This window comes from Polyodon spathula, chromosome 30 (genome assembly GCF_017654505.1).
Source record: "Polyodon spathula isolate WHYD16114869_AA chromosome 30, ASM1765450v1, whole genome shotgun sequence".
Lineage (NCBI taxonomy): Eukaryota > Metazoa > Chordata > Actinopteri > Acipenseriformes > Polyodontidae > Polyodon > Polyodon spathula.
In genome coordinates this window covers 5,925,615-5,945,430 of record NC_054563.1, presented here as the reverse complement: position 1 = coordinate 5,945,430, position 19,816 = coordinate 5,925,615, and the positions used below count along the sequence as shown (strand labels likewise).

The 19,816-nt window shown below is 36.6% G+C and overlaps 1 protein-coding gene across 1 annotated transcript in view; it reads right to left on the bottom strand.

The window, feature by feature from the left end:
• Positions 1–19,816, bottom strand: part of LOC121302602 (metabotropic glutamate receptor 5-like) — a 52,254-nt gene that overhangs the window by 22,886 nt on the left and 9,552 nt on the right. The window contains exon 3 of the mRNA XM_041232605.1: positions 3,670–3,919. Within this exon, the coding sequence (XP_041088539.1) occupies positions 3,670–3,919 (250 nt within the window). The remainder of the gene's footprint in view (positions 1–3,669; positions 3,920–19,816) is intronic.

The window sequence follows — 19,816 nt, the reverse complement described above, 5'->3', positions numbered from 1 at the left end:
CAACTGCCACATCAGCATGTCAGTGGCTACGTTTGTAGCAAACATATGCTCAATAAGTTCATATATCACAGGACGGTTTTCCAACACCAAGTATATGAGATTATTTGGGGGTCTTTATCAGTATTAAACTAACATTTCAGATAAAAGGCTATGAAGCTGATTTCTTTCACCATGCATGGTTTTGACGTCATCCAAAACAATTCGAAACATCATAAACTAGTTTTGCAATAGGGGTCATACAAATATGAAAGTTATTCAGCCTGCTAAATCCAGGATAATAACCTAATAATTGCTTCCCACATAAAAGTGAACTAAATACTCCCTGTCTTGAATATACTGGATGGTCAGAATAATGCCTAAAGAAGATGGACATTTGTTAAAGATTAAATTATGATTATTAAATTAAAAAAATGAAAACTGCCTCAAAAAAAAAAAAAAAAAAAAGCCATAAAAATGCTTTTAGTGTATCAACATCTTCAAATGTTAGTGGACTATGGAGTCAGCTGAACTTAAAATAGCTTGTGTATTGATTTTGGTGACTGTCATGACAGCTCTGTTGTTTTATGAATGGCTATCCTGTTCCTTTGTCCAGACTCATCCGAAAATAATGTTTACTATTTAGCAAACTCAGGGAGCAACGAGCGAGACAATAAAGAAGATGGATCTGTCCCCTTCTGCTTTCTTTATTAGCAGCTGTCTGTACTTCCAGCGACAAAAACTGTAAAACACAGCCTTCTGCAGCAGAATCCTGTGATTTACTCTGATAGTTATATGTCTTTTCAGAGCCATATGGGGAACAGCTGCTGTTGTATTGAATATTAGTAGCAAGGAGATAAAATATAGTCATAATGATAGTCAGGGATCGATAGTACGTGATAACACCACCACACCATGAAACCAAATGTTTAAAGTGATTGTAGTTAACAAAATAATCACATACATTTTCCATGCCATTTATTCACTATGCATGTCTCAAATGTGCAATGAAAGAAATGTTTTACCAGATATATCTTTTTATTTTCAAACATGATATCTGATACTGTACTGAAATAGGCTAAATACATCTTGAATTACTGCCTTGCTTTCAGATAGACTTGCACTTTCATTCAGGCCCTCTTTCCTGTCCATTACCAACCAGCTGCTAGCCCTAATGACTGACGCAATTTGCAACCAATAAGATGCTTCACCCCCAAGACACTGCTGAGGTGAAATGACCTAGGAAGTTCAAGTGTAACAGATTTCCTGAAAGGCAAGCAAACTTTCTTTTATTAATACCATATGCCATATTTTAAAATATTAGCATTTAATAATAATAACTGTGGAAATGTACTTAATAAATATGTTTACTTTATAAGAATTCAATGTAGAACTGGTTAATATACCTGAGCAATGTTGTATCATTCGTTAGTTTGTTTAATAAAGCAAACATAAAAACAACAACTTTAAAATGTTACCTGTTGAGGTTTATTCTCATTCCAGTCATCCAGGCATAAGATTAATATAATATCTGTATCCATTACTGAATTTATCACAGAGCCCATTATTGTCTTCTTTATATAGTGAAGGGGATGAGGATGATGAGGATGATGATGGGGATGACAATCAGGAGAAATGGTTTTCAAGACATCAAACACTGCAGACACTGGAACAGAATCAGACCAATTACAACCAGGGGAGTTTAAAATGTGCTGTGCTGTGCTGTGCTGTGCTGTGCTGTGCTGTGCTGTGCTGTGCTGTGCTGTGCTGTGCTGTGCTGCTCTGTGCTGAGCTGCACCGTGCTGAGCTGTGCCGTGTTGTGTTGAGCCGTGCTGTGCTGAGCTGTGCTGACCTGAGCTGTGCTATGCTGAGCTGTGCTGTGCTGTGGGGTTCAAAGAAGTTGAGCTCCTCAGTAAACATGGTCACTTTCAAAAATGATATAAACTATACAGTATTACCTTACAAATATGTATAAAGCATTTGAAAATGTACTTGTTACAGTTTATAAAATAGTCAAGTATGCTTTATTAAAACATTTTGGGTCATATAACAAGCATAACAAGTGTGTGGTGGTGGATTAAAGAAGTTTGTTACCATACATTACAAAAAACCTAGCAACACAACTAATACATTGGGTGTATTCTATTGCAATACATTTATCACTGAAATCAACAAGAAAAATAATACTTTATGACAACTAACAACTGTGCAATTAAGGTTATTTGGTGTATTGCTTTCTGTAGCAGTACATACATACAACTTCAAGGAGTAGGTTATTATATTGATTTTAAAGGTGGTAGTATAAAGATCTAGTACAATATAGATCAATTGACCAGTCCCATTTGTGTTATTTTTAATACAAGCTCAGTCGTTACAGTGTTGTGCATGACCCCAACAGCTGTCAAACTGAAAACTGTTCAGTCTGAGTAAGACAGTCACAAATAAACAACAGTCCAGTCTGATAACTGGAATAAGTCCTCAAAAGCCAAACCATTTTTTATTCAATATGATTTTATTTCTAATTACTGGGATTATAGATTTTTATTGTAACTGTGAAACATATTGGATGTGTTGAATTGCCTTACAATCACACCTGCCATACAGTACAAACTCCAATCAAACAACACTGTAGAAAAATAAAAAAAAAAGATTTGGTTTTATCTTAACATTATAAAATGCTAAATGCTAAAATAGTGCATTAATAATATTTTCTCAAAATCCTCCCTGTCAGAATACATGTGAGACTGTGGCTGGAGCCTTAATTGAATGATTAATTAATGATTAATTAAGCTCCAGCCACATGGGATATAAGGGAGGATAAATCCTTTGTTAGGGGTTGGTGTTTGAGAGGAGTGCTGGTGAGTTGTGTCTACACTGTGTTATGGAGAAAATTGTCAGTGCAGGCGGATGCCCAGCCTCACAGCCCAATTGTTTTGTTTAATCTTTTATTTTGGCCCTTGTGCCTGTTTATTTGCTCATGTGCTTTGCTTGTGAATAAACATGAGTATCGGCGCTTTCAATTGCAGCTTTCTGGTGTCTGAGTTTCTAGAGGGGCGCTATTCCATTACTGACACCAGATATAACAGGATAGCCTCAGGAATGAAACTCAGTCTAGAAAGGTGCAGTTGAAAGTGCTGGTGCGCACGTTTTTTAACAAACAAAAACACAAACACAAATAAACAGGCATAAGGGCCAAAATAAAAGATTAAACAAAAACAAGCATTTCTCCTCCCTTCTGTCCCGTGTGGCTGGAGCCTAATTAATCATCAATGATTCACATCTTTGTGCTTATGGAATCTGACAGTCTTTCACGTTTGGGATTCCACTAAGCAGATTGCATTCCAGAAGCAGGAACCATCATTTAATATTTCTTCTGTGTTTGCAACATGATCAACTAATTGTGTAGATCAGAACTGTTTAGCTCTAATGATGTCTGACCACAAACAGTAATGAGAAGTAACCAGATCTGATAGAGAATGTGTTTACACTATGCAATTGATTTTGTTTTGCTGAACCCCCAAAGTCTCCATCATGTCACTTATTTTTCTCAGGTCTCTTATATTTTGGTTAATTAAAACCTGTGCCTGGTCCTTAACTGACAGAGCCTTCTATAAACTTGAATGGACTCTCTCAGAGTGGGTTTAAACAAGTGTATGGAATAAAGAACAAACATTTGCATAAGAGTTTGCTCACCTTCCAAGCAGTAGGAACTCCCCGACTAGGTTTTGTCTCTTCATAGCCATTAGAATTCCTCTGACAGTCATGCCCTCACAAAAACAGGCCACCACCCGTGCCTTGGGGAGGTGGCTCATCAGCTTCCCCAGGAGTTTATCGAAGTTCTGCTCCCCAGCATTGCTGTAGATCTTGTAGGAATGAGCAATGCAGATCCCCTCCTTGGCTGCCATGTCTTTGAAGGCCTCCATCCCGCTTTCTCCGTAGTTACCTAAAACATGCGACAGGAATTCGGTTGAATCTCAGCCTGTATCACAGTAGCAGCAGTATATAGAGAATGATTGGGAGGGGAGGGAAATCAATGTCATTGAAACTCTAAAGTTTTAATGGACTGGGTATTGATTTCCTCAGAAAAAGGCAAAACAATACAAGGCTTTGAAAGATAGAGGTTGAGTCACTAGTCGTTTTTGTAGGTAATTTACATTATAATGCTGTTGATCCTAAATCACACTGTTAGTGCACACTCAGGACTTTGTTAAGCTTTACTCCATTTAATGTTAATCAATGTGCTGTAGATCTTTGACATAATATATTAAACATTTTGGAATGTAGCTTTAAATAGAAGCACATCGAATATGATGAAAGCTTTACTAAAATTTTAATGGAGTCAATGATTTCTGATTTCCGAGAGATATACTGCATTATAGTCAAAGGTGGCAGCGCATACTATAAATATTGTAACAAGCACAAAGTATGGCTGCTTTATTACGCACATCCATGCGCGCTCTTTAGGTCAATGCAGCACTATGAAATATTGGGTTTTTGCTCATTGGCAAGCACTTTTCAGATATCACTGTCTTTTGCACCAGTTGTTTTCCTCAATCACACACTAGTTATTTTAGACCATGTAAACCAATCAGTAATTTCCTCCTGGGGCATTTGCTATTACAGTATTTAAAGATGCATGACACACTGGTTCTTGAAATCCAAGGTGCAGCTGCTGTTTGGAATACAGATTTTTGTCAAGCAGGGCATTCATTACGACACCCATTTAGAATCTTAAATCTTTTCTTCTATCCAAAAATAACAATAATGTTCTTCCACGGCATTGTGCTGTAAAATAATTCCTGTTCCAAAATGATCAACGTTCTTCCTGCTATTGGCTAAAGAACCCATAAATTAGACACTTTATTAAAAGACTTGGCAATTTGTTGTTGATACACACTACAGTATATTTTCAAATGTATTGTGTGAATACCTTCAACAAAAGTCCTGAAACTGCTAGGCAGTGACACAGCACAAACAGAAGGTAATGGGCAAAAACACTGCGATGCATGCAATTTTGAATCTGAGCCAAATTTGAATGACCCACATCCATTCTTGATTCAATTAGATGTCTAGGCTGGAAAGGGGAGATTCCTGTTATTCAAATGCAGACTGGGTCACCCATTCCCTTCAGAAAATGCATGGTAATTTCATGGTTATTGTCCTACTTGGCATTTAATGGTTTCTAAAAATGTCTGCTTCTGAAATACATTTAACAGCCAAGTCACTTTCTGTTGTGATGGCAACTCAGGTAAATACTTCTCTGTTTTAACTGGAGCATTCACCTATGATGTGATAGAAAAAGAATAATGTATGAGTTAGAATGTATTATCACACAATATATGCCCAAAACCAACGAGAGACTTATATTATTGTGTGGTAACGATATATTGTGTGATAATAAAATATTGGACCCATATGTTATTTTACATATTCTATGTTTCTTAAAGCAGATTAATAACATTTAAAAAGAAACCACCTGCATTATCACTTCTTTCACTACAAAGTATTGTGGGAACAAACAATGTCAAGTAGAAGGGAGCATGATCTGGACACACAGCAATGTAAACGAGAACACGTCTCTTGGTGAACACTAAGTGGCTAAGAGGAGATCATGTTTTTCCCTTTGTTTACATATTTGTTTTGGCTCCCTACACAGGCGCTTGCAGGTGGCATCCATGACTTCCTGCTGCTGTGGGTTGTAGTAAAAACACACATGTTAACTTTACACAATGACTGAATGGCAAGGAAAAAGGTGGCTTCAAAGAGAATGCTTTCATAAATGCAGGCAGCTGAAACTACCTGCAAACAAACTGCTAAATCACAAAGTTCAGATTTGTGATGCTTGGATAGAAAGGTAAGCTATGGATGAAAGTAGTAAAGAGCTTTTCAGGAATCTTATTTCATTTAGAAATGTACTGCAGCTTCAAAATAATAAGCGAACAGGCTCTAATCTTCTAGATTCATTTTCAAATGTCTGTTCAGATATTAAACAATATTGCTGCTCAATCAACTGAAAGAAATACAATAAGCTAACAACGGACTAACTGTGGTGCTACAGTGAGTCATCAGATATCCCTTCACTATAGCCATTAGATACCCCATCACTACAGTATTTTAATGATCAAATTCAAATCAGCGTCAGACTGTAAATACTGCCTCTCTTTAACTCTTTGTTTACTCTTACTCATCAATTAGAAGATTTAAAGAAACTGATTTTTTTTTTTTTTTCGAAAATTCAAAAAACTAATACAGGTAGATGAATCCTGAAAGGGAAGTTGGCTATACTACTCCAATCAAATAAGAGTAGTCTAGCATATCTCTAAGCTGAATTTAATATAACAGCTTGGGATTTAGAACCTAACAACCGTCTGTATAGAAGAGAACAAGTTGTATTTCTTAGAGTTCCTCCAAAACTACACAAGACGTTCAACCAATTCATATATAGTACAAAGCAAACTCTATAAAGAACCACTCCACCCTAAAGCTATCCAGCAGTAATTCCAAGTCATGCATTTCTAGTTTCTGTCATTTCATTTTGAACGGTCAATACAGTGAAAAAACAATTTCCTCTGCTTTACAAAGAGTGGGTGCAGGACTCGCCAGATGCTGTGAAGCAGTCTGTGATATATTAATCCTTCAAGTGCACTGATAAAAACTGAAGAGCAGAGCAGGCTGTGAAGCTGGCTTTGCTCTTCACAGGACAGCATGGCCCCTTATTATTGCAGAGTGCACTTAATTCTCTTCAGATCCTGCAGACACCCACACGTTGCAGTTTAGAAGACAAAGGGTGATTTCATTTCTAACAGCTGTTCTCCCCAATGGAACACAACTCAATCACATTGGTGTGACCCAAGACTCAATGGTAATTAACTGCAATGCAGTGCCGTGTTACATCTTCACCCAGCTCTACACGTACAAACATCTCATTCCCTCTCAAAACAGAGATCACATTAATTGGAAATGTTTCTGGATCGAATGACCTTTTTCATTTTGTTATAAGCCTATATGCATTAATCTTTTTTTTTTTGTATTCTATGCATTTATTTGCACTTAAGTGTAGGTCTATTTTTTATACAAAAGATACTTTATTTGCAGAAGATATTTTAAACAGTCATGTGTTTTCCAAGCAGAGATCCAACAGATTTACAGACATGTAAAACTGAACAGATCCAGGTTAACGGTATCTTGTGACCCAAGTTTGTGCTTCTGTTCCATTTGCTCAAGTAGCAAGGTTTTCTATTTGAACTGCAGTTTGTGATGTGAATTAGTGGAAGGCATTGCTTCCAAAGCCTGTCAAGAGAGCGTCTCGACCACTGTGCAAAATAATTTTAAATAGTTTCATATTGTTTAAATCAGGATTTACAAATAATTGTTTGAAATTATGGATGCATTAGTTAAAATGCTTGCTTCTAACCACTGTAATCCACTATAAGAACATGTTGGAGATTACAGCAAATATTTATGTGAGAATTATCAAATCAGTCAGCAAACTATGGATTTATGAGTGATTTCAAAATGCATTGCACTACAAACAATATAGTGTGGTTTCTTAATTATGACTCTTGACAACAGCATTATAATGATGGAGTCCTTAAGCACTAAGATTGAATAACTGACAAGAAGATTACATTCTGAGCCCTTCAATTTAATTATTATTCTACCAGTTACTCTTTTGAACACTGTTCACAGAGAATAATGTTTCAGGTTAGATAAGAACCATATTTATAATAACTAACTATAATAAACATAAAAAAGTTGCAGGCTCACGCTTATATATTCTCATGGGGATCCAAACAGCGCAATGGCTTGTGAAACCTGAAATGCATTATTAATTATCCAGATTGGTAGTGACTGGGTATTCCTTATGCCATAGTCTAATACACTCACAGTATGCTATTGTCTGTATCCTAGGATACACTGTTCATAAGATTTGATTGGTTTTCAAAGTGATGGGGTGCATGACCAAGTTCAGGCAAAACCCAAGGGATTTGTATGTGTGTATTGTTTCTCTTTGAAAACACAGCTTGATGTCAGCTCTGGAAAATCTATTATTAAAACGATTCATATTATAAATGAAGCAACAGAGCAAGGCTTCATGTGCAGCATTGTAAAGTTGAATAGTGAAGTCCGGTCAGTAGAAATAATGACAGAGCTTACCAGAAAAGGTGTAACTTTAACTGTGCATGATAGGATCCAAAAGCAAGAGGATCATTTTGCAGTCATGCCAGTCTCTTAACTAGGACAAAAATGTAAAGGACAAACTAAGTGGGTTATCCCTAAACAATGATTCATTATTCAAATAGGACCATTTGGGTCCAAAGGTTATGAAAAAAAAAAAAAACAGTAGAAAAACAGACAGTTAATTGAATACACATACTAAGTAGGAAATACAGTTTTTTTGTTTTGTTTGCTGCACTGTCCCTTTATGGTGTTTGTTGTCATTTTAAGAAGTTATTACTGCAATTATTAAAACATTGTCTGTGTTACTATGCCTTGGCTATGGCTTTAGTAGCTTTAACAGCCAAAGTAACAGGACAGTAAAATTGAAGCTACTCTTTAGTATTAAAAAAGAGTATTATTTGTATTACTTTACAAAAAATGCATTGTTTGTTTTTTTTTCCTCAAATTCAGATTTGATCCAAAACCATATCCAAATAATTTCAATGAATCTCAAATCTAAGAACTAGAACTCTTTACACAAAATAACACCTAAACTTCTCTCAAATTCCAAACCACCGGGCCCTTACTGTAAAATACAGACAGAGTGCTTTTTCGCGTTGGAAGAAAATATTCAGAAGCTGCTTTACATTTTCTTCGGCATGGAAAGGGTTTTATTTCCTTGACCATGCTGTATACAGTTACCACAGATGGTAGCTGCCCTTCTTCGAAATTTTAATTCAAGATAAAAGGATGTATTGTTTTTTTTTTTTTTAAATGTGTTTTCAGAGGTTCAAGTGTTGTTCTAATTGAATAGAATACATAAGTAGTATATTCGTGTAACTGGGTACAAGGCCACACGTGGTGTTATTATAATATGAAAGGGAAATCTGCTAAGTGCCATATTTTGTTCAGCAAACATGCTCTCAAGGTCATGACTGGTACAAAACACCATTGGGTCTATGTTTCACTTGTAACAAAATGTAGTATTAACTTGAAGATAAAACAAATATGTGCTTTTTAAAATGTTTAAAACTGTCTGCTTATTCATAGTTTCTCTCGCAATCACTTTATTGAAAAACAAAAACACCTTCGTGGTTTACTGGCAGGTGAATGCTAAATCCTGGTTTACTGGAAACGGAGACTTCGAAATATATTAGTATTATACCAGCTTTACAATCTCCTGGCATATTTCTTTTTTTAAATTCTGTAAGGTTAATTTCAAAGATGTAAGATGATTTAAATTCTATTTGGATTATGGAAATGAGAAAGATCATCTTTAAGTCCATGAGCTTAGTACTCTCAAATGTTGATTAAGGACCAGGCAAGTGACATGGGGGACTGCTTGGCATGCACATGTTATCACTGGCTGCTTTATTTCACTGTGTCTTCGTCTCATTGCTGGTTATTTAATCCTGGGCTTGATTCCAAGTCAGACGCCTGTGCATGTGGTTTAATAAGAGAGTATCTAAGTCAATCTGACACCCAGGGCCTCCATCGAATTCAAGAAAACAGACCTCACAGTAAAACTTCTATTTACAGCCACCTGAACTAAGCCACCACCTGCTCTTCTTACCAGACTGTAAACCACAGAACAGATTTTAATTATTTCAATGCAAGTGTAGGAAAGAGGCTCCTTGAATAAATAGCCATCCAATACTGAAAAGAAGAAAACAGATGGAGGAGTACCACAGGATGACACAGGAGCTTAAAATGAATGGGTTAGGTTAAGGGTTGAATTTCACATTTATTACAAGTGATTCAGTTTGAGTATTTACTAACCATTTTAAAAGTTTACCACAGTAAAAACTGCAATGTACTAATTTAAATATTTGTTGCGTCTTCTCAGCAAGATCTCAAGCATTATACATTGCGAGAGTTGTGCGACACCGTTCAAATACATAGCAGAAGTTGAGCTGTGGTTTGCTGCAGCAGAGGGCACCCGAAGGATAACGTCTATACAAGAATCCGTTAAAATTAGGTACTTGGATGTTCGCCTTAAAAATGCATTGAGCAAACTGGCAACGCTTGAGAAAAAGCGGGCTGGGAAATGCCAGCAACAATTGTGACTGTTTAAAACATGCTTTCAAAAGTTCTTAACAAATTGATGCAATTGTAAGTGTCACAATTGCCCGGAAATTTAGTACATCTCATTATAATATTTGAGAACCCTCATTTGCACTATCTGCACCCCTATTTTGCTAATTTATGCAGTAATCGCCCATACTTAGATATTCATCTCTGGTTGAACTGCAAAGAAAAATTGCTGCCGCAAAGCATTGCCTAAAAAGTCACTAACAGCATTGTTCATGTTTATTACATTTCACTGACTGATTTGCAACTGGTTTGTGACTATTACGACAGGTGCAACACTTTAGTACGTCTACCCCTTAGCCCTAGCAACATAGTTACATATATTTTTTTGACAATCCATACAATCACACTGCTAGCACTGATAGATGACACCAGACCCTCTCCTCTCGATCGATGTGTCATTGTTTGTTTTTTTGGTATTTTGGTATATAAGCCACTAAAATATAAAAAAATGTAATCCCAGCCTGCGAACATTTGTTACTGCTATTTTCAGAAAAAATCAAATGAGACATATCACCTCTGACTTACTAGATCAGATCACCTTAACAATGCCTTTATCAACAGACTGGTTCATTCCCAATAACTACAGTTGTTTTATGTGTAATTTAAGCATACAAACACAATACATAAGCACAATGGCACCAATAATATTAATACTAATAATCATAAAAAAATCAAATAATAATAATAAATAATGAGGATGTGAGGAAGGAATTCGCACCCAAGGGCTAGACCCAGGACATTTAAATGAGATTGTCTCTGAGATACCAACTGCCAACCAGCCGTCCATTCCTCATGGTGCTCGTAACCTCAATTTTTGTTGCTCAGACAAAGAACAGGTGAACCCAAGCAAGAGTTGTCATTTGTGTTCCTCTCACTTTAAACCTGTTTGGGTCAAGTTTGTTTCAGCTGTAAATAAATGAATGTAGCTACTATGTCAAGGTTACAGTTTCTCATAGTGTAAAATAACAGAAAAAGATGATTTTATAGATGAATCTGGTCAAAAAAAGGAATTGATTAATTGATTAATGGTTGATTATCCAGGATGGATATTATTCTGCCCATCCATGCAGGTTCTATAACAAAGACACTTTGGATTTCAGATGATCACAGACTTATATTTATAAAAAGCTATAGCTTTTGACCAGACAGTCACAATAAGGCAGCCTGTCAATAGCTATGTTATTATTATGAACTAACACAGACTTTACATTACTCCGGTTTATCTGTCTTTCCTTAAGTGTGTGGTGTGTGTGTGTGTGTGTATATATATATATATGTGTGTGTGTGTGTGTGTGTGTGTGTGTGTGTGTGTGTGTGTGTGTGTGTGTGTGTGTGTGTGTGTGTGTGTGTGTGTGTGTGTGTGTGTGTATGTATATATATATATATGTGTGTGTGTGTGTGTGTGTGTGTGTGTGTGTGTGTGTGTGTGTGTGTGTGTGTGTGTGTGTGTGGTGTGTGTGTGTGTGTGTGTGGTGTATATATATAGTGTGTGTGTGTGTGTGTGTGTGTGTACACACACACACACACACATACATGGCTAAGAGCCTCCAAAATGGCAGGTTAAATACCGGCTAAGTAACAAAAAAAAAGCCATTCAAACCAAACACCTGGCTTGTTATATACTGTAAGGCCATACTTACCAGCTATGTGCAAATTCCTCTAATTAGGCTCTCAGTGTAATCTGCACATGACAGATGGCATCTCATGCTTTGTCTGCCCTAAGAGGACTTGTCTCTGGAATGGCATTAAAGGGAATCTTGCACTGAGCTGTGCCCTATCACGTTGATAGAACTGATCTCAAAATTGAAAACGTCAGAAGCAGATAATGGCATTTTCAAGAAAGCACAGCTGTAAGGAACTTCAGTGGCATACAGTGTGTAATACAATGTGGATATAATTGTAGTAGAACATGAATGGGAAATAGCTTAAAGCTATAGAACTCCATATGGTTTAGTTTTTTTTTTCATTGTTTCCCAGCACTATGACAGAGCTTACAAGTCACGTTCATAACCTTCCACTGCTGAAAGTAGTCAGAGCAGCATGCAGAAAATAAGTTTATATAATGTCAGGAAGCATGGCCCCTTTGTTCATTAAATGTCTCGGTACACAGATTCTCAAAAATAGTCCAATATTTTAATAAGCAACATGTCCCATGCTTTCAGCAGCAGGAGGTTCTGATGTTATCAGCAAGCTCAGCTGTGGCTTAAGGAAGAAAAACTAAATGGTATCTCCTTTTTACAACATTCAGGTCTTACAGGAAGAAAATGTGATATTGTCATCACTGGTTCTTTTGGGGGGGGGGGGTGCAGTAGAAGGGAAATGGAATCTGACAGATTACAAAACAAACATCAGGACCGTTTCACTTCAATGACCCAGAACTTAATAGCTAAAGAAAAACAAAACATATTTTTTAGAAATGAAATACATGCAAATGCAGAACAGTGTATGTGATGCAGATGGTTTTTACACTTAGAGTAATTATCTGATGCCTTATTTTTTTGTCGCCATATGCTTTTCTGTTTAAATCATTTTCATCATCGTACTGAGGGGAAGCTTGTTCGAAAAATGAGGGCTTTCATAACACAAAAAGCATAAATAATGATCCTCTTCAACAGCAAATCATGCTCTAAAGCCCTGCATTGCAGCATTCAATCTTACCTATCTGATGACAATATGTTATTCACACTGACCTCCCTTGTGTACATCTTAGATAGTTCTACATTGATGGCCATTCTGTTCGCATAAGCAGTGATTTTATGGGTGGACCAAAGAGATCAGATACACATGATTAGTCTAACTGATCAAATCACTTTAATGGAGGGAGCGGTTCATTCAATGGGCATCCATATAGAAATGATATGTACAGCGTAAAATCAACGTCAATTTGAGAAAGAACATTGCTCAACTCCTTCACTCTCTTTCCTCCTTAAGTTGTTACAGGGATTCATGAAAAAATAAAACAAAGCCAACCAAAATCTCTCTCTATCAGGGTCAGGGATTATTGTCTGTGTTACACAATTGTGCTGAGTTCATAATTCAGAGTCTGTCAATTTAAATAATTACCCTATGAGCCAAACTGGTATTTTTATTTTCAGAAGATGCACATTTATTTATGGAAAATTTCTCTTTGGAACACCTTGTGGTGTAGTGACGTGGCGGTCAAGGCTGGCCCGTGACAGAAATAGCAAACCCAGAGGCGGAAGACTGCGATTCACAAACAAAAGGTTTAAACAAAAATACAAATCCACAACACCAAAAAACAGCACCCGAGCACAGCTATCCAGGCACATAAGCTTCTCTCTCTCTCTCTCTCTCTCTCTCTCTCTCTCTCTCTCTCGCTCTCTCGCTCTCGCTCTCTCGGCCATCTTGGATCCAGGCTGTTCACCCACTCCTGAGCCAAGATGGCTGCCAGCCATATACAATTCTATCAGTGTTAATTGGGATGATTTACTTTGTGTTGCTTGTCTCATGCGAAGAGAATGTCCTGGGTGGGTGAGTGAGTCTATCTAGATTAGATTATGCACATTATTAAATGTTAGTTATAATGCAGCTATGATAAAATTCACCCTTACAGATCCCTTGTTCTAGTCGGAGTAGGCATGGCAGTTATTTTCATTCCACAATTCATACAAAACCAAGCTTGCACTAAAAAGGAAATTCGTAAGGTCCCTGAGAGTCCACCTGGTAAAAGAGTGGCTTGGGAACCCATAGGGAGCAACACATATACCCTGGCCCTCCTGCAGATTGGGGGAGTAAATTCGTCAGGGACTGCTTCAACTCATTTCTTACTGTGGCCCCTGGAGGCAGGGACATGTTGAGCTCCAGAGGACTCCTGCAGGGCCTCCACTTGTCCCCCTGGTTTAAAAAGGCAATTTACTTGGTAGTCGGATCAGAGAACATACACTGACTATCAGTTCTCTCTTGTGGGGAGAAAATCATTGGTAAAATAATTGGACACTCAAATTGTTTAAATAAATGACATAAATACAAAAAGGAGATATGCTCTTCCAATTTGCTGTTTTGCTTTTGCTTTTGTATGTACACTGACTGGTGGCATGTTTGCCTCCATTGCTTCACAACCTGGGATACTGTTGACAGACACTTCAGTGACGATTCTCATTTGATGGCAGATCTCTTGCTGGCAATTTACCACTTGACTGGTGATCCCTGTAGCTCATCTTGGTCACACAGATTGAGGCAGAATGCTCCTAATGCCATTTCCAGGGCTATGAAATTTAATTCACAGTTGCAGTCTTTGTCTGTAAATTGCCAACACCTGTTTACACCTCACTGAGCTGATTTTATAGAGTTCTCTTTGAAGGCGACATGCTTCTGCCTCAGAAGCATCCTTGAATACACTGCTCTTAATGTTCAAATTCTACCAGAAGTCTTTCCTCACTTTAGTTTGAAGACAGGCTTATGGCTGCTGTTCTTGTCTGTATAAAAGTAGACAAGTACAATATATGCAGTGCTTAGTATCAGGTTGGTTCGTCCAAAACCTTAGACAATATTTATTTATGCTGACACCAGGTTTCTCATGTTGACTGCCTCGTATAATTTCATTGTAATGCAATGTTTCAAATGTATAATATTACTCAATGGGAATGCATAATACTGAAATCTCATTAACTGCATGTCAACCCGTAACAGGGGTTTGGTTTCAATTAAATATTCATAGTTCCTATTAATCAATGAGAAAGATTAAAAATAACTTCAGCAGAGTGGGTATGTAATCGGAGATCAGGTTGAAAAAGGTGTGATGGTCTTGCTTTGCTAAAGTGTATTTACAGTATATATAATACTTACTTATGACTTAATTCCTTTACTAAGCTGGTACATACTAACTCACAATTTTTCATGTTAACTCAGACCTAATAAGATCACAAAGCACCATGTAGAAGAATACTGGTCAAATTCAATTCTATAATTCCACTATAGTATACAGTGATTCAGATATTGACTACTACTGTATATTGTATTCCTGTAATTCTAATTGTGTCATATGGACTTGCATTGATGTCTAAACCAGAGCCATGTTTGCTGAAGCATGAATGTGTTTTCTTATACTGCACATTATCAGCCTCTAGAAATTCATCACACAGACAAATTGGAACTATTTAGCTTCAACAGAAGCTAGAAAAGATTACATCCTTGCCCACTAGGTTCCATCACCATCCAATCTCTGTAAGATGTCTGAAAACTGCTACAAGGTCCTTAAATGCTTAGTTATACAAGACATTGTTACCTTGAAAGGCTGCATTAGAGAACATCTTTGTTATATTCCTTCAGTCTCTTTGGAAGGTGGTTTCCTGGGTGCACATACATGAAGTTATATTGCTTCAGTCTCTTTGGAAGGTGTTTCCCTGGGTGCACATACATGACATTCTCACAACACAAAGAAAGCAAACACAGACTGGGAAGTTTAAGGCCTAAAGCTAGTTCGTAACATTGAAGACACATAGTAGACTTGTGTTGTTTGCTATTCCTTTAATTGCAACTTTGTAGATGAAGTATCCACTTGTTCTGAATAGTCTTGTCCCTTTCAGACACTGCTAATGAATTGCTTTTTACAGTCAACCAATATCAACAGAGCTAGACCTGAAATACTGCACGGACCATCACACGACTTCTTTGCATAGCTTCCTAATGCCTCATAATGTGTTTATTTTACAGGTAAACGGTCTTTCGCTTAGAATCCTGCTTGGCACATTGGGACACATTCTCAAAGCTTTATACTCCAAATCGTGTTTTGTGCACATGCAAATGTTTTAGTTTGAGTTTAATGTTGCAGGAATTGGGTTAACACTCCCTGTGCTTGGGAAAAAAAACCTTGTGAGGATGTGGTCAGGCTGAATTGGACAACTGATTGGAAATGTAGCCTCGAGCTGGGAGACAGCTCAGGACTCAATCAGAGTAGATGCCTGAGTGCTCTCTCCTGGTTACCGTGACAGTTATCTGATTGAATAACTTGCAAACTACTGGTTAAAGGCCACTGACATTTTGTTTATTTTCTATATAAAAGTGCTGTTAATTGCATTTCCGAGACTCCAGAATCTTCTATTCCTGCCAATGCGTGCCTTAACTGCAAAGCATGCTTTAGAAATGGGCCATATTCACAAAGCGTTTACTACCATGCTTAACACCAGTTTATATTGTATTTATTTTATTATATTTTTCTAAAAGAAATGCTTCAAATAAATCTGTAAAATTAGAAGCTTTACAGACTGTGCCAAATGCTTTGTGAAAACTGCCTGATTTATTGAAGTCATTGGGCCAGAGTTATTGAAAAGAAAGCACTGACTGTTGCCTTGCTTCTAAAAGACTTGAACTGTTCTATAAATCACAAGGACATCTCACTTTTATAGAACTGAAATGGTGTTTAGAAATTTTAGTTGTTTTTCAGACATACATAAGAATATTTCATTAGTTTGCCTGCAACTTTTCATTTCTTTTCTTGTGCTGGTGTGCACATTTCCACACCAATAAACTGCTAATGAATCCTATTTCAAACAGCCCAGAGGAGCTTGGCCCTCTCATTTGTCTTTGCCATGGTAACTAAGTTAATACCCCTGAGAGACTGTAAGCTATGTAGTCATTGATCATTGTGGGAAGAGCCAGTTGAGATTGTGACTTTCCTGAAACGTTTTTATTACTTTAAAAGACAATCTGCTGGGATTAATTATACTACGTATTATGGGACTAGTTGTTCACGTGACCAGGACATGCTTTCAGGGTACAGTACGTAACACATTTCCATGGGTATGTGCTGTTTGAAGAGGATGATTGATTTATTCTGTGTGTCTTGAAATAATATGCCTCTGCTATAATCTATTGAGGTGTATGCAAGGAAGCTATGAAGGCAGCTATGAAGCCAGCATTGAATGGGAACTGTAATTGTTTTCCTAGAAGACTAGCAATAGGTTTCACATTTATTTATAAACCAATAATAATAAAAAGGACAGAATCCTTTAAAGGTGGTTGAAAGAACACCAAGTCATTTCAAATTCTCCTGGATTGCACTTTTAATTCATAACAAAATACTATTGCAAGAAAGGGTGTTTGAAAAGATTGAGGTAGCAGGCAGAATGTTAATAAACTCCCTTTGTAATCTCTGAATGCCGCTCACCAGCTGTGGAGCTGCCAATCCAACCATCTGTAAAGAGATGAACGTGAGTTGCCTGCTTAATTTGAAATGCCAACTGGAATAAAAAACCAAACAACTTGTGCCCTTAAAAACAAATAAAGATAACCTTGCAGGAATTTGCCTGGTATTCTAGCCACATTCAATTTATTTTTGCATTACCTGTAATAGTGTCAAACCTTAATGGGTTTCACTCCAAATAATGGGTGGAAGTCCATAAGAATTCCATAGGAATAGATGTTATTAATCTGGTGTTCCAATAGAAATCATTATGAATATCTGTGTAACTACAAATTCATTAGAAAACATCTACAAAACATTTTGTATTCAGGTGCTGTTCATGCCATGCTGATGCACTTCTGCTGGAATGCATTCCTTTTAAACAACCACTCATTTAAGCCTCTTTAGAACCAAATGCAGGCTGCTATAACATTCAGCAACAGATTGATTTTAAAGGAGTAAGCAGCATACTATTTGAATGGTGTTTGCAATCAAGCTGAGTGGTTCTTGGTGGCTCCAATATTGACTTGTTATAATTTGCTCTAAACCTGCCTGTACTTGGCTTTGTATTTACTCTTAGAGCTTGTCAGGAGAATCATTAAAGCATAATCCAAGATAAAAATGCAGATTTAGAGAACCCAGAACCACTCAGACTGGTTTCAAACACTGTGAAATAGTAAGGAGGTGGGGGGGGGTAAACGAAGCCACTAAAATAACATTGGAAGCTGCTTGCTCTTGCCCAAAGGTTGTTATTATTATTTGATTATTGAAGAGCATGGATCACAGGTCTGGTCGTTAAAGGTTAAAGACACACCAATATGGAATGTGGAATGAGAAATGTGCCAGTGTTGCATGAACATTTTGAATTTAAACTTTTTTTTTTTTGTTTGTTTTTTTTTGTTAGCGTTTTTGTTTAAATAGACCAGGCAATCACAATGCCCCAAGGTCCAGGAAAACTGCATTGCCTCATCAGCATTTCATTCAAATTTAGCAGTCATTTCATTTTCCTTGTCTGAATGATTATTTGTTCATTTGCTGCAAAATACATTCTGCACACTGGCTCTGAATAATGCAGAATTCTTGCACAATATGAAAATAATAAAGGAACATATACACATTTTATAGTGATCTATAAAAGGTTCAACAAGGGATTTTTGAAACTGACAATGGGTCCTATTTAACAATTTTAACTGATGAGTTATTTAATTAAAGTTATTTATGAGTACAGTAAAGTGTAAATATTCATGAAACTGTATAATGACCTTGTTGATGGCATTATACTCTTTTCAGCACTAAGTAACTAGAGGATAACTAATTAAACAGTTGCATTGTCTTATGCTAAATAATAATAATAATAATAATAAATAATAATAATAATAATAATAATAATAATAATAATAATAGGAATAATAGGAATACATATTAATATTGGTGTATTAACTTAACTTGTTGGTCTGCTTATTTTGAAACATGTTATCTTTCCCATGCTACTAAAACAAATAGCAGTTAAGGAGGGTTTCATGACTCTATAGAAGATGCTCCATTCATTCCTGGAATACTGCGGTTCTTTCACAAATAGTTGTTTTGGGGCATCATTGCGAGTGTAATATACATTGCATGTAAGTTGCTGCATGTACATATTATGTTTATGTAACAAGTAAAATGTAAGAATGTATGATTAAACCTAAATAAAACAGCTCATTTCAGGGAATCAATCTCTGTATCTGCTCAGCAATGCAGCGTAATTTGGAATAGTGCCTTTCGACTCATTCTGTCATTGGATTTAAATTCGGAAGGCAAAAAAGTATTTCCTTCTATAGAATTGTATAAGAGAAAAAGTTATTCAGCGCTGTGATAAAAAAACAAAATATTTAAATATAACTTGTTTATAGGGCCCAATATAATAAAACTAAACTGAAAACTAAAAACTGAAACTTCATAATCAATAACCCATAGCAAAAAATTCAACGTAACATTACAACACATCACAATATAAAAGATTGGAGGTTGGAGGGATCATTCGCTCAATACTGATTAAAGTGGCTGATTCTACCTGCAAATCTAACACTCTACTGCCTGACCACCCACAAAAGGTGGTTGTTGATTGAAGCATATATTTTGAGTTATATCATTTTTAATGATGCAACTCTGAAGTGGCACCATGCAGATTTATATGATTTTATAACTGATTATAAGTTCAGTGATTTATACATGTTTCTGGATGTGTTTTTAACAGGTAAAAACTACCTACCAGGCACAGGGTAAGTTGTTCCTTTTATTTGTTTTCTCGTCAGGATCAAAATATAAAGAACGACTGCAGATAAAACATGCTTTTTTGTTGACATTTGCAAATGTGTCTTGGGCATATCTGATTAAATAACAACTTCCAGCTTAATATTCTCTTGAGAAAATGATTGAGTCAACTGCCATTGTCGAGAAATCACT